This window comes from Erpetoichthys calabaricus, chromosome 8 (assembly GCF_900747795.2).
Source record: "Erpetoichthys calabaricus chromosome 8, fErpCal1.3, whole genome shotgun sequence".
In the NCBI taxonomy this organism is placed as follows: domain Eukaryota; kingdom Metazoa; phylum Chordata; class Cladistia; order Polypteriformes; family Polypteridae; genus Erpetoichthys; species Erpetoichthys calabaricus.
The window spans coordinates 90729507-90745629 of NC_041401.2; the positions used below are offsets into that span (position 1 = coordinate 90729507).

Consider the following 16123-nt stretch of genomic DNA (forward strand, 5'->3'; position numbering starts at 1 on the left):
CTTGAATGAGACCCACCACTGTTGTGTCGTCCGCATACTTAATAATTTGGTTTGTGCTGAACTTGGCACAACAATCGTGGGTCATGAGCGTGAAGAGGAGGGGACTTAGAACACACCCCTGTGGAGAACCTGTGCTCAAGGAGATGGTATCTGATTTATTCTTTCCTACCCGTACGTACTGTGGCCTATCCATTAGAAAGTCCAATATCCAGTTTTGCAGAGGTATGCCCAGTCCCAATGGGCCCAGTTTGCTGATCAAATTCTGAGGGATGATGGTATTAAAAGCCGAACTAAAATCAACAAACAACATGCGGACCATAGCGTCTCTATTCTCCAGATGTTCCAATGAAAAATGGAGTGCAATAGATATGGCATCCTCTGTGGCACGGTTGGAGCGGTAGGCGAATTGGAGTGGGTCAAAAGAGGAGGGTAGGACAGAAGTAATGTGGTCCTTGATCAGCCTCTCGAAACATTTCATCACTATTGATGTTAAGGCTACAGGGCGATAGTCATTCATGGTTGTGACTATGGGTTTTTTCGGAACTGGGATGATTTCTGAGGTTTTAAAGCAAGATGGCACAACAGCTTGACACAGAGAGATGTTAAATATATCCGTAAGGACATGTGTCAGCTGCTCCGCACATCCTTTGAGTACACAACCTGGTATCTGGTAAGTGCCTTGAGCATGGGAAAGGTGCTATATAAATAAAATGTATTATTATTATCTCGGTATTTTGAAGTTTTCATCATTTTTATCATGAATCACACTATTACTTATGTACAATACAATTAAGCACTTTGCCCTTTAAACAGAAATTGGAAATTTTAGGAATATTCATTTGTGTTTCTGCTTTTTATGTTGAATAATTGATAATGAGATATACAGTACTGTATTTTAATGCTGTTCTTTGGTGGTTGTACAATATGACAATATATTGATAGATCTCCTTTTTGTGTGATTTTTTTTTATAGTATTATCTTAATAGCATTTTATCATCACTGGAGCTGGTAGCTTATTACAATGTGGAATGCAGTCTCTCTCTTGTTCCCTTATGAGAGGCTTACTGAAGGTTCTCTCCTCCATTGGTCCCAATCCAACTCTATTGCCACTACTACAATCTTCGACTTTCTTCCCAAGGCTCGCTGGTAGCTACACACCCAGACCAGTGATTTAAACAGTGGAATGGGTCTTCTGAGTTCTGTTCTTTATGTGCTTGGTCATCTCTATCTCTCTCTCTCTTACTGTCATTCAATCAGTCACTCACACCCACACGTGGGTTATGCCCGAGGTCTGTGTGGGCCCAAAAGAATCTTCATACCAAAACATACATTGATTCTTACAAAAGGTAAGGACAGAAATAGTCAAAGTCAGGCGGGGATAGTTATCAAAACATCTAGATAAATTCACCAAATCAAAAAGAGCTTTATGATACTTGAAGTTATGATAAAAAATGGAGTCAAAACCAAAAGGAGAAACCTTTAGAAAGAAATTGCTTCAGAAACAATTTGTCATGATAAAGTTTTTCCTTCATGTAAAAAAGTTAAGCAGCCAAATCAAGTCATGCAGACACTTTTTTTATTTTATTTTCAAAAGCAGAACATTGCAATGGCATCTTATTCAATAAAACAAATAAAAGCAACATAACAGATGCAATAATTCACTTTAAGTTCAAACCAGAAAAATAGAAACACAAAGGACACTTCCTGAGCACACTGCTCACACTGACCACATCTCCTGTGATGGGACATGCATGCACATGTACATTACACCCCTCCTTAGTAATGTGTAATCAAAGCAATAAATTTCAAAATGGTAATGGGTAAAGACATCATAAACAGATAAGTAAAGAGACAGTGGTAAAATACAATATACAAGACTAAGAAACAAAAGAACAAAACTTTTCTTTGGTGGGAAAGATTTGACTGAAAAAGCATGTAGTGTTTAAGTCTCTTACAAACTCTAATGCTAACCTGAAAAAGAAACAGAAGCCATATTATATCAAACATAATGGCTTTTGCTACATGATTTTACATGATCAATCATCAGTGTTTTCCAATACTGTACATATTAGCTCCTGGTGGGAAAAGGATGAGGGATGGAGCCCCAGACCATTTCTGATATAACTGCAGCAAACATGGATGCACCATTTTGTCAGGTATCCTCTAGTTCATGGCATCAACAGAAGATGGAGCACATATAGTATTACCTCCCAGCACCCTCTGCCCAATAGGCAAGAGCAGATAGGGAACTGCTGTATGTGCTATAAACCCTGCTGGGAAGATGAGCCTGCACATACCTTACAGTTCCTATTCATCATCATCATCATCACTAGTTATGAGAATTTCAAAATAAGTTCAATCGTAATTTTCCCAACTCCTCAGAACATGTGGCCTGAATCATTTGGTAATAGTTAACAAAGGTAAAGGTCATTGCCTCCAGCAATACACCAGGAAGATCCCCCTTGCTTGGCAAAATGCCATTGACCAGATCTTACAGAAGATGAAGTCATAAATTATTCAGCCCACTGACAGCACCTGGCCTGTCTCAGGGACCATGATAAAAAAAGAAATGGTATTTTTGTATTAAATAACTGCATCTAGACAAAGTCACTACTAAAAATGTATTTCCCATGTATATACTGATTAGTCGCCGAGTCAGAGCCAACCTAGCTGTCATTACCGAATTTACAGAGCTGGTACTAGAAGCTGTCTGTTACTCAAAATGCTCATTCAAATGTCAGTCAGTCAGTCAGTCATATTCCAATCTGCTACATCCTAACACAGGGTCATGGGGGGTCTGCTGGAGCCAATCCCAGCCAGCACAAACTGCAAAGCAGGAACAAACCCGGGCAGATTGCCAGCCCACTACAGGGCACACACACACAACAAGCACACACTAGGGACAATTTAGGATCACCAATGCACCTAACCTGCATTCTTTGGACTGTGGGAGGAAACTGGAGCACCTGGAGGAAACCCATGCAGACACGGAGAGAACATGCAAACTCCACGCAGGGAGGACGTGGGAAGCAAACCTAGGTCCCCTTACTGCGAGGCAGCAGCTGCTCCCTCATTCAAATGTTTTTTTTTATTTTTACAACATCTATGGCCCTAAAGGGCCACAGTGGCTGCAGGTTTTTGTTTCATCCCAGTTGCTTAATTGGAAAACAATTCTTGCCAATAACAGGTCTTATTTAATATCATGGCTTGTTAGTGTTTTAGCAATGCAATGCCAGGTCATTCTTAAATTATAGATTTTTTTTTTCCTTTCATATGATATCACAATTTTAGGTTTTTCACTTTCTCAGTTTCCTTGTGAGTGCACGATGAATACACACAGGTATAAACAGAAACAAGCTATATGGAGAACTGGCGGTTTTCTTGTCGTTTATACCTTATTGTTAATAAGGAGCAATTAAAAATAGTGAATGCAGCTGTTTAAGACTAAAATAACAAGCGAGACAACTAAAGTGAAGAAGAAAAATGTCACTTAAGCAATAAGTGCTTCATCAGCAATAAATGACTTATTATGCAGCAATTGAGTTGGAACAAAAACCTGCTGCCTCTGTGCCCACCCAGTACTGACGTCACTCACCCCTGATTTAAAGGGTCTGAATCTTAAACAGCAATTCAATTAAAGGAAGTTAATTGGCAGCAAAAACTGGTAACTAATTAAGAAAATGGTTAGAATGAAAACCTGTGGTCACTATGGTCCTCCAGGATTGGAGCTGGGCACCCCTGATCTATGGTGTGAAGAAGTTCTAACAAATGACTTTTGGGATTTAAAATGTCCCATAAACTTTATTGTCAACATTTCAGTTGGTAAGCTGGAAACAAATTGTTTGGCTATTGCCTAACTTACAGGAGTATCTTTGAAGAGACAATAAGACCACTGTTCTGGAGGGAAACTATAACAGCAATGTGGCTTTATATTGAGAAGGGCATTCTGCTTGAGCATATTTGGTCATCAAGTAAGCAATAAGGGCATTCAAATCTGCACCTGAAGAATGGCAACATGTTAAACAAATCTTGTGTCTTACCTCATAATGCCACGGACTGACAAACTATGGGCAGATAACTTTGAGTGCGGTACCAAGTTACAGAATATATGGTACACAAAAAGAATGATCATGCCCTGTCCTGGCATACCTGTGTGGATGACAAAAGGGCAAAAATACAAATGTCAAGGAAAAGAGATGATGAGAAGTTTGATCAGCAATTTTAGTGTTTTAACACTTGACAAGCCAGATGGGTGAGAACTTAGAAAACACTGAGAAAGGGGTCAGGAACAGTGCAATTTACCACACCCACCAAAAAAAAAAAAGATATTCATATTAAACCCCACATAAAAGAGGCCAAACTGGCCATCTGCCAAGGGACACGACAGAGGAAGCAGGTCTGGCCAGTTAGGCGACTGGACATTGACTTCTCACAGAGACACCTGGAAAATTTCAGTTTTCTTGAAACCTTAAAAACGACTAAGCAGGCTTTCTACTTGGGGGGTGAGGGGGGCAAATGTCATGGAATTCCACAGGGGATGGGATTCATGCACCACCAGAAAAGGTCTTAAAGGTCAGTCTTGAGGTCATCTGCACTAACCTAAGAAGTCAGTCAATAAAATGAGAGACAACTGTTGTCCTGGATTCCCCCCTTAGCTCTTCAAAACAAATTCACATTTGATTCTAAGGGACTGTGCTTTGCCCAGGTGTTGACCAAAGGGGTTCACTAGAATCAAAAGGAGTCAGGCATACCAGAACAAACACTAGGATGCTTAATCGCCTAGACGTTGAGCTAAAAAAAATGTTCTGGATAGCCTTTATTCCATAATATCAAAGATGCACTTCACATATGCTACTTCTGCAGAAAAAAATCTTCCACGCCCAACAACCCATTTAGGTAATTGCACAATCGATTCAGGGATATATACAATTATAGTCCCCTGAAGCTGAAAATAAACAAAAAAAAATCTTATATGTAACGATCCACCAGTAAATTAATTCATTGCAGCAATGAAGACAATTGTATCGTCAAAACTACGTGGCTAGAAATCCCACATTCCAAAACAAGGCCTTATGTATTGATATTCGTTTGCATCCAAAAATATAAAATGACCCAGGCGACCCCGAAAACGAGCTAAATACGTTAAACCAAAATCTGCCACACAGTAAGAGGCGCGCAGCGGCGCGAGGGGGACTAGCGACCATCTTCCAAGCTGCGGACCTCCGGATCCGATGCAAATAGGGGAAACTGCCGTCTTGCCGAACGGCCACAATGTCCGGCCAGTGTGCCGAGAAATGTCAGTCTCAGTGGCTTTGATTTCACTGCATAAAGTTAACCCGGGGTTCGTCACGGCGTCATTCGCTGACACGGTGGTGTACTATTAGCGACGCTTCGCCTATGTTTTGTTCTCCCCGCGGGCCGTTTAATGGTGCAGTCCGGGTTACAGGAAGTTGTAGCGGCTGCCATGTTGGGCTGCTTTGTTGTCGGCGCTGCTCGAGTTCCTGTGGGTCCCTGATCTGAGTGGCGGTCGCGATGGAGCCGAGCTGGAGCACGTTCTTATTCCAGGTAAAGAGCGTGGCCCGGGGCGAGGGTGGCCCGCCACGGAGGTGGGGAGCGGGGCGGTCACCGGCTGGAGGCACCTCTCCCGGGTTTGGCGGGGCGAAATGAGGTAGCCGGGGACAACAATAGTACATAAACCCGGGGCTTCCAGCTGTGCAGAGCCAAGTCTTTTCTGCAGCCGGCCCGCTCCCTGTCCACAAATTTATTTATCCGTTTTACTTCATCGTCGCGATGCGAAGTGTGTCTTTCTACAGTAGCTAAATTGCAAAATAACGGGAGGGGATAACTGTTTTTCTCTTTGGGATGAGCGGTATTTTCTTGTTGCGATTTGCCGCCTGGCTCATTTCGGTAGGGTTTATCTGAAGCGCCTGTCAGTCCCCGGTTTTGCCTGTGAGTGCATCCGCCTACCTGATAGCAAGCTGAAGCTTGAGCTGCAAGCGATTGCCGCCGGAAACGTACTGTGAGCCAGTTGTTTGTTTTTGGATCGATGTAGAGATAAATAATTATGTATTTGTACATGCAGAAGAACATGTTTTGCGAGCGACTGTTTTTAATGCTATTATTTAAAAAATGAAGTGGTAGGGGAGTCGCCCAACATGAAAAAATGTGAATAGGCCCGTGCTATATTTTAAAATAATTAGCTCTCTGATTAGTGTAGCGGTTGGGCTTCATCTTACAGCTCCGTTTTCCCCCCCAGCTAAGCTGCCCCGTCACAGATTTGTTAAGGCGCTGTGATTTGTAAGACGCGCAGCCTTTAGTTAATGAACTAGGGGGATGAAAGCGGCCCGTTGATTTGAGATGCGGGCTTCTGGTGATATAACTGCATGCGATTGGCTGCTGCTTGCGGTCCGGCCTATTCTTTTACTCCCGCCCCCGATTCACATCTGGTGAGTGCGGACTTCTGCGGCCCCATCTCAGTATCTGACCACCGAGGCCGCGAGTCCCCATTCTTCGGCGATCCCTACCAGATTCAATTCATCTAAACTTGAAACTAGTGAACATCTACGCACGCTCCGAAAGTCTTCATCTCAATATTTTTTTTTCTGAAAGATGAAATGTTAGATGTGTACTTAAAATACGTTGATCCTTTTTTTTTAATCGTATACTCACCTGGTTTTGTGCTTTGTGCGTCGCTATTGCAGTTTGATCCAACAAAATACATTTTTTCTTAAAAGCTTATTTAAATTGAGATAGTATGAAATCACATTTTAAAGTGAGGTTAATGCGCCTGGTTCGAAAGATGTATGTAAAGTGCCATAACAGTAATGTAGGCTTCTGTAATATTGTTTTAGCGATTTAAATAGACGTTCATGGAAGTTAGATTGTTAACTTTGATCATTCCTGAGGCAAGGTGTGCTTTTAACTTGTGCTGCAATATAGGACCCAGCCCTGCAGATCTAATATTAAAGGTGTCATTCCTTTATAATATGACTCCCCTGTTGCACATTTGACAAAAGGTGCAATTTAATGTAGACTAGACAGCAAATCATTTGAAATGATGTAACCTTTTCTAAGCAGCAATTTTTTAATGTACTTGCCATTACTTGTGCAAGTGGCAGGAGATGACCACTTGTAGCATGTTGACATGTCACTTTAATTACTTAGCTTTCCATCCCTTTTTGTTTAAAATCTGAAATTGTACTAGATATCACAGACCTTCCCACCTTTTAAAATTGTTTAGTTAGAGAATGTTTTAGCCAAGTTACCCCAACTTGTATTTCTTTATGTACATATTTATTTATATGGCATGGTGGTTGAGTATTGTCTTTATAGAGACTGAATACTGCCTCCATGGGGGTTTATGTGGATATGTAAGCTTTATTTTTCACATCCCAAAGATGTTCAAGTTGGACTAATTTGTGTCTCCGGATTTGTCCCTTATAAATGATTGTGATTATGTGCATGGATATACCTAAGTGTGCCCAATAGTGGACTTGGGACCCATCCATAGGTGATCCCTGCCATACTACCCAGGATAGGCTTCTGTCCCTGTAACTTTGTTCTGAGTTATACGAGTTCAACAGCTTTGTTTTTTTTATATAGCGTCTTTCTATGTAGTTAAGTCTATTCTAAGGTCCTTTACAGGGTGGATGCATTGTACATATGTTGATGTATTTTTAGAATTGCATCTCAGACAGTTAAGTAACTTGTATAGGGTCATACAATGGGCCAGAGGCAGGGATTGAGTTGAGCAACTGTTTGAGTTTAGTTTGTTCACCACTAAAGCACACTGCCTGAAGGTGTTTAATGGTTGGATAGAGATTTCATTTACATGGCAAACTTTCACAGAGCAATATAGTTAAAATGAACCAAATAAACTGTGTCATAAGTTAATTTAAATGTATTATTGAACAGATGGAAATAATTTCATGAAAACTCTTCTTATAAAGGAAGACATACTGTACATAGCAGTTAGACCTGTTAAGGCTAATAAAGAGCACAGGTTGGTCAGCATCAGTGACCACACCACAAGTTATCTGCTTTGACTGCAGTTTACTATATAACCCCATTTCCAAAAAAGTTGGGACTCTGTGCAAAATATAAAATAAAAACAGAATGTGATTTTTTAAAAATTATTTAAATCTATATTTAATTGAAAATAGAAAAAAGACAACATATCAGATGTTGAAACAGAAAGTTGATTGTTTTGTGAAAGATATTGGATGGCCGTGATCTTTGGACCCCTATGTGGCACTCCATTAAAAACCAACATGACTCTGCTGTGAAAATCTCTGCATGTGCCCAGGAATACTTCTGAAACCCATTGTCATTGAGCACAGTTCATTGCTGCATCCACAAATGCAAGTTAAAACTCTACCATGCAAAAAATAAACTGTATATATACATGATCCAGAAATACTGAACCCAGGCTTATTTAAGATGGCCTGATGCGAAGTGGAAAACTGTCCCTTGGTCCGATGAATCAAAATTTGAATTTATTTTTGGAAACCCTGAACAACACATCCTCCAGGCTAAAGACAAGAGGGATCTTCCAGCTTGTTATCAGTATACAGTTCAAAAGCCATCGTCTGTGATGGTATGGGGGGGGGTGCATTAGTGCACAAGCATGGGTAACTTTCACATCACGAACATCATCGTTAATGCTGAATGATATATACAGGTTTTAGAGCAACATATTCTGACATCCAGAAATCTTTTTCGGGGAAGGCCTTGTTTATTTCAGCAAGACAAAGCCAAACCATATTCTTCACTAATTACAATAGCATGACTCCGTAGTAAGAGTCCAGGTGCTAAACTGTCCTGCCTGAAGTCCAGACCTGTCTCTCATTGAAAACATTTAGTGTATTATGAAGTGAAACACATGACAAAGGAGACCCTGAACTGTTGAGCAGCTGTAATCCAATATCAGGCAAGAATGGGAAAACATTTTACTTTCAAAACAGCAATTGGTCTCTCGGTTTTCAAACTTTATAGAGTGATGCTTAAAGATAAGGTCATGTAACACAGTGTTAAACATTCTCTTGTCTTAACTTTTTTGAAATGAGCTTCTAGCATCAAATTCAAAATGATCTCATATATATATATATATATATATATATAACAAAATCTCAGTTTCAAAATTGCCATGGTGTTTTAGTACTCTTTTCAGTTAAGTATAGGTTTTACATGATTTGCAAATCATTGCATTCTGTATTTATTTACATTTTTGCAAGTTTTTTTGGAAATGGGGTTGTAGATTTACATGGTTCTGCAAGTGAAGAAATGCTTCCAGTATTTTGTCTTGAATGCACTTCCACTTAGTTTGTTCCTGCATGGTGGAAACCGTAATTACTCTTAATCAAAGCACATGTTTTCCATGTTTGAATTTAGATAGATAGATAGATAGATACTTTATTAATCCCAATGGGAAATTCACATTCTTCAGCAGCAGCATACTGATACAATAAATAATATTAAATTAAAGAATGATAATAATGCAGGTGAAAAAAAGACAATAACTATGTATAATGTTAAATGTTAACGTTTACCCCCCCGGATGGAATTAAAGAGTCGCATAGTTTGGGGGAGGAACGATCTGTGCTGGTGTATCTTCCAATTGGAATTTTCAACATGTTCCCTGGAGATTCTGGTTTCTCTTGAAAGTCTTAAGTTTAATATATGCTTAAATTAGGTAAACCAAGTGCTTGATTCTGTGTTTGTTTATTCTCAGTGATGTGGTAGTGTTGAGTCCGTTTCTTCTGTTTATACATGGTTAAACTTGGTCGTCTCAAAGGTTTTACTGAAGAATTTTTTTTCAATTTAACCAAAAAATTATCTTTCTGTTTTGGATTGTTTCCTCCTTGTCTATATGACATCATCCTGTCAATCCAGGTTATATTTTTCTAAAAATAATAGGTATAACCAGGTTTACAATTCAAAATACAAACTTTTGAGGAAAAATTAAAGGTAGACTTTTTGCTTCAGTTCGTCCTACTCAAACATGACATGGCATAGTGCCAGCCTGTTACTCTAGTTTGCTGTATTGTGCACCTCTAACTTGGATTTTAATTTATTTAGTTCTTAATCTTGTAATCTTTTTGTTACACATACCATACTTAGAGTACTATTATTGTTTGAAAGAATATATTGAAACTGAGTTTTATTTGGTGTGGAAGTTAAAAGGCTCAATAAAAGTCAAGTAAAATGAAATCCAGTAATAGTTAAGAATTATTTAGAACACATGGTAAACTCTGCTAAATTAGTCTATTTATTAGTAGAGTGGCCTTATTTGTATATTTCATATGCATAGTTTCTGAGATGTTTGATTTTCAATGCAGTATTAAAAACATTTGCAAATGGCATTTTCTTTTAATGCATTTTATTTTATATATATGTAAGTTTATTTTTTTAAATTCTTTTTCTAGCATCATATTTTGGCAATTAAATATTTGGGAGAATTTAGAAATTAGTGTCAGCTTGTTTATCCCACCATCCATTTTCTAACCAGATTTATCCAATACAGGGGTGTGGAGGCAGTGCTGGATTATGACTTTAGACTAAAGGAATTTCACTTATTTTTTTGGACAAAAGGTTCCAGATCAAGAGTGACCAACAGTTTTTCTTGAGAGTTAGGCTGTTTCACGCCTTTAATCAAACCTATTGATTCTTAGATTTCTGCATGCTGGTATCCATCCAACCATTTTGTACCGGTAATTTGCTTTTCCAGTCCAGATTTGTGGTAATTGGGATTCAGTGCTCATACATACAAAGTGCTCAGTTCTTGGAAGATAACATCTTACAATGAGCATAGACAGAGGTTTGCTATACTTTAAAACTTGCTAAATTTGCACCTGCATTTCTTTACACTGTAGCACTCCATGTCAGGTTGGATCCCACTAATACAAACTCCTGTATGAACCAGAGCTATACTCCATTTTACATATTTCAAGTGAACAGTATTAGAAAGTAGATGTCCAACCAGTTTCCTGTAAATACAGTACATTTATTTATTTTTTTTAAACAAATTATCATTGTTTTCGTTATTCAATATACATTTGCATCAGGGCTATGGCAAGTTGCACACACACACAGTCTAGGTTACTTTTATATGTTTTTGTTTGACCAAATGTTGCATTGGATACTAAGAACCTCTTACACATATTAAAGGTGATTCTTTTAATATAGTCTGAAATAAGTTTACACAGCATGAAACGCAAGTGGCTGAAGGTTTTTTAATAGGAAAAAATTAAGACAATGCGGATTCTGTCTTAACTATGGAACAGTACACCAACTGTATTTTCTTACAATAATATATCAGGGTTGTTAAGTTTTATGAGTTTTTAAAAGTTACAGTGCTGTGAAAAAGTATTTGGTCCTTCTGGATTGTCTGTTTGTTTTAATTCATAATACGTAATTGTTTCTGATCTCCAAAAAATTGTGTATCATATAGGAAACAACCTGAGTAAACACAGTACATGGTTTTTTTAGTGATTTTTTGATACATTGAGGGAAGAAAGTTCACCAACACCTGTATTATCCATTGAAAAAGTAATTGTCCCTCGAGTCAGTCTATCATCCAGTGTACCAAATTTAAGTAACTGGTTAAATTAGAGTGTAAACACCCTGTTTTGATTGCTGTCAGCCTTATTGAAAATAAACATGACTTTAAGAGTTGTCAAAAAGGTCTCAACAAGCAACACACGTGCCTGCACCAAAAGAAATTCCTGAAGATTTTAGAAAATTACTGGAATATGGGAAAGGGTTACAAAGCAATCTTTAAAAACCTGGGACTGCAGCGAACCACTGTAAGAACCATCACCACCAAATGAAGAAAAACTTCAAACAGTTGTAAACCTGCCTAGGAGTGGCTGGCCTAGCAAATTTACTCCTAAGAATGCACATCTGCGAAGTCACAGTAGAACTAGGGCAAACATTTAAGGAACTACATTACACCATTAGAAAGGCAATGGGCAAATATTGTATCCATGGGAGAGTTGCAAGGCAAAAAAAGAAAAAAAGATTGCTAAATAGGAAGGATTGAAAGGCACATATAACACTTGTCAGAAAACACTTTGATTATCCTCATAACGTTTAATGGGGTATGGAACGATGAGTCAAAGATGTACTTTTTTGAAGATGTGGATCTCGTTACATATGGCTTAAAGCTAACACAGATTTTCACAATAAAAACATCATGTGCACAGTCAAACATGGCAGTGGTAGTATGATTGTGTGGGGATGCTCTGCAGCTTCCAGGCCTGGACGACTTGCCATAATTGAGGGAAACGTGAATTCAGCTGTCTACCAAAAAGTACTGTAGGAGCATGTACAGTCATCAGTGTGCTGAAGCACAAATGGGTTAAGCAGCAGGACAAAAACCCAAAACTAAGTTCACCTCTGAATAGCTGAAGGAAAAAAAAAACACACACAAAAACAAATGAAGGATTTGGAGTGGCCTAGTCAATGTCCTGTCTAGAACCTTATCGAGATGTTGCGGCAGGGCCTTATATGGGCTGTTCGTAGTCGAAAACCCTCCAGTGTGGCTGAATAAGAAACAAATTTCTATAGAGAAGAGTGGGTCAAAAGTTTTCCACTGTGATGCCAAAGACTAACCTGTTTCTGGAAACAGTTGATTGCAGTTGTACTTGCTAAAGATGGCACAACTAAGTATTAAGTTTAGAAGGGCATAGGTGATATAGGTGTTTGTAAACATTTTTCCCCATCTATAAATTTAATGATCATTTTAAAACTGTGTGTTGTGATTACTCAGGTTGTCTTTTATATTATACTAATTTTTTTTGGAGATCAGAAACATGTTATGAATTAGCAGAAGTAGAAATCAATAAGGAGGCAAATACTTTTTCACACCACTCTGTATTTGTGTATATTTGTGGACCTGGAGAAGACTGTTGACCTTTATCAACTACATATGGGGTATGTAGTTGATGTCACTATAGAGGTATGGGGATGCTATTGTGTACCATTTTGTCTCTGTGTCAGTGGAAGGAGACATATAGCTGCATTCTTGGCATTAAGTCAATTTAAGGTCAGTAAGAGACCACACCATGGGAGTGTTTAGTCTTCTCTCCTGTTTATAATTTTCACGCATAGGCTGACAGGGCACTCTTGAGCCTTTGGGGACCAAAGAGTTGCACCTCTATTGTCTATACTGCAGGTAATTTTTTGACCTCATCACACTGTTATCTGTGGTGTACCATGAATTAGTTGGGTTCTCTAATGTTTAGGTTACAATTACTTAAATATGTAACAAAAAGAGTCTGAAACATAACAGACTACACTTTAATTATCTGCCTGGGTTAACCAGTACTTAGGGCTTGTGTTTTATTTTAACCCTGTATCTGCATAAGTTGATAAAAATGGGTTACAAAGTGAATTGTAGTGGCAGGTGGAAAAATGCAGAATCTCGTTGGTTTGTTGGTGACTTGCTGCTTTCTTAAGAGTTATGGTTAGATCAACAGAAAACATTTCTTTGGTATGCCAGGCACTTTAACCATTTTTGTGAAATCCTTAGGTTGAGTTCAGAAACAGGAAAGCAAGATATCTTATTAAAAGCAAATATTTCAGTTAAAATGATGAATTTACCTCTTAGTAAAAGAAATTTTAATTGAAAGCAGCAGCAACTGCAGGTCATCAGTAAATACGTTATAAGTAATTTCCTAAAATGTTTAGTAAGAGCATTGTCTGGGCTGGAGGGGACTCACAGATTAAAAATTACTTGTTCAGTTTGGCCTGTGTTCTTGGAGGCATTATGTTCACAGGTGTTTAGTTGGAGCACTAGCACTTTTTTCTTTTTTGCAAAAGGATTTTTTTAGAAACAAGTAAATAGCCATTGACAGTTGGTGTGAATGCTTCTTGATTAGAAGGCATGTCAGAATAAGTTGTATGTGTAATATTAATTATTAAAATTGATACTTTTATTAGGTCATGTTATCTCAGTCAGTGACAGTCAGTGTGCACATTAGACAAGTTGTAATTCCAAAAAAATTTCTACGTTTAATTTGTAGGATTCAAAATGTAGGCCCGGTGGTGCTGTAATATTTGGTTTAATTCCCCACAACCCACATTAAGGTGAGCTCTTCAGAAATATTTTGTCGTGATTACCTTCAAACTTAGGATTACTTTTTTTCCCCAGTTCACTCATTGGTTCATTCTGTGATTCTACCTGCTACTTGTTGTCTAATGGAAAATAATAGAATCTTGGGCTGATATTTTGCATGTAGAAAGGCTGGTTTAAAGAAAAGAAAGTCCACAGTTGAGGGAAGTGGATGTACTTGATGGTTTTTGTATTGTTGCCAGCTTTTTTCAGTGTTAAGGGAGATCCTTGTTATCATTGTGTTACTGGAAATACATTGTTGCACTCCAAAGAAAATCAATAATGCTTTCTTTTAAAATGTAAGATTGTAATTTAGATAAGCACTGGCTGATATTTTTATCAAAGTTTTTATTTTTTGCTAATAGAGGTAGGTTGTCTGCTTAGTGACACATTGTTCACAACTGACCCTTTAAATCTTTCAGCCACAGTTTATAATTGTCTGATCACCATTTTTAAAGAAATGACACATCATTATACTGAGTTGTGCCATAGTTCAGGTCAGGTTGGGGAGCATGCACTGGTACAGTGTGTTGCTGCATCCACCACAGGACGAAACAGCCTGGGATCCTGGTTGGCAATCCCCCAGGCAGTCACACAGTCCAGTCCCCCAAAGCGCACCAAACCCCCAAGAAGGAGTTGTTATATTGGAGTCTGGTCCAGCGACTTGGGCTCTTAACAATGAGGATCCAGTGAGCTGGATCATCCTCAGGGAAACTGCGCCACATGGCTGTAGTGCCGTAGCAGATGCACCCTCACAATGCAGGTAATGTTCCTCATTCGGGACTGCGTGAGCAACCGGTTGTTCAACACAGTCAAACCAGCAGTACCCAAGGATTCTCCGAAGAGACACAGTACTGAAGGAGTCCAGTCTTTGCCTCAGGTCACTGGATAGCATTCATGTCTCACAGCCATATAGCAGAAAGCACCAGGATTCTGAAGACTTGGACCTTTGTCCTTTGGCAAAGATATCAGGAGTGCCACACACACCCTTTCCAGGTGTCCTTTCCAGAGACCTCATGACCTCTTCCCCTGCCCCCAAGCTGTCCCACCCTGTATATTGACTTATAGGAAGAATCACCAGAGACATGAATGCCCCACAACTGCAGGACCCCACTACCCTGCCTAACACCCAGTGCACACAAGCATTGAACAGAGTAGTAGCAAGAACACACCTCTGACTGACCCCAGAATCAACCGGGGGAAAAATGCAAAGGTTCTGCCTGAACTCTGCACAGCACTCACAGTACCAGTGTACAGGCTGACCATGATATCCAGCAATTTCGGGGTGATCGCATGAAGTCTCAGGATGTCCCTCAGGGCAGCTTGATCGAATGGTTTATGAAAATCGACAAAGGCTGCAAAGAAACTGTCGATACTCGAGTTTGTGCTCCATGAGATCCCTCAGTGCCAGGATGTGGTCCATGGTAGATTTCTTAGGTGTAAAACCAGACTGCTCCGATTGCTGGTAGGTGAGCAAGTGATCACAGATTCTATTAAGCATGACCCTAGCAAGAACCTTACCTGGCACCAAGAACAGTGTTATCCTCCTGTAGTTACCGCAATCCAGGTTATCACCTTTCCCTTTCCAGATAGGAATGACAATTCCCGTTTTCTAGTTATTTGGGATGATGCATGCTTTGCAAATTGCAGTAAAGATTGCTTGCAATGCCAGGAGTACAGCCTTACTACCAGCCTGGATACCACCCAGTCCCTGCAGCCTTCCCTACCTTCAGTTGGTTCACCACCTGTGCAATCTCAGTGGGACTGGGTGGTTCACAGCTAATTGGAGGATCAGCCTCAAGAACTGTGGACCCAGAGATATCCAATGTCCTAGCCAGAGGATCACCTTTAAACAGGTGCTCAAAGAAGACAGCCCAATGAGTCACAATTGCAGCGCCATCCATAAGGACCGTTCCATCATCTGCCCTGACTGTGACTCTTCGAAGAACAGATTCGGATGTGCGTAATGCTTCAATTCTTCTGTGCCACAGCTGAAAGTAAATGTTTCCA

General features: G+C 39.4%; 1 protein-coding gene across 2 annotated transcripts in view; it reads left to right on the forward strand.

Moving 5' to 3' along the window:
- The first annotated feature begins 5412 nt into the window (after positions 1-5412).
- The window catches only part of LOC114655824 (vascular endothelial zinc finger 1-like), a 78538-nt gene continuing 67827 nt past the window's right edge, over positions 5413-16123 (forward strand). For both annotated transcript variants that reach the window (XM_028807084.2, XM_028807085.2), the window contains exon 1: positions 5413-5565. In XM_028807084.2, the coding sequence (XP_028662917.1) occupies positions 5533-5565 (33 nt within the window). In that variant the 5' untranslated portion in view covers positions 5413-5532. The remainder of the gene's footprint in view (positions 5566-16123) is intronic.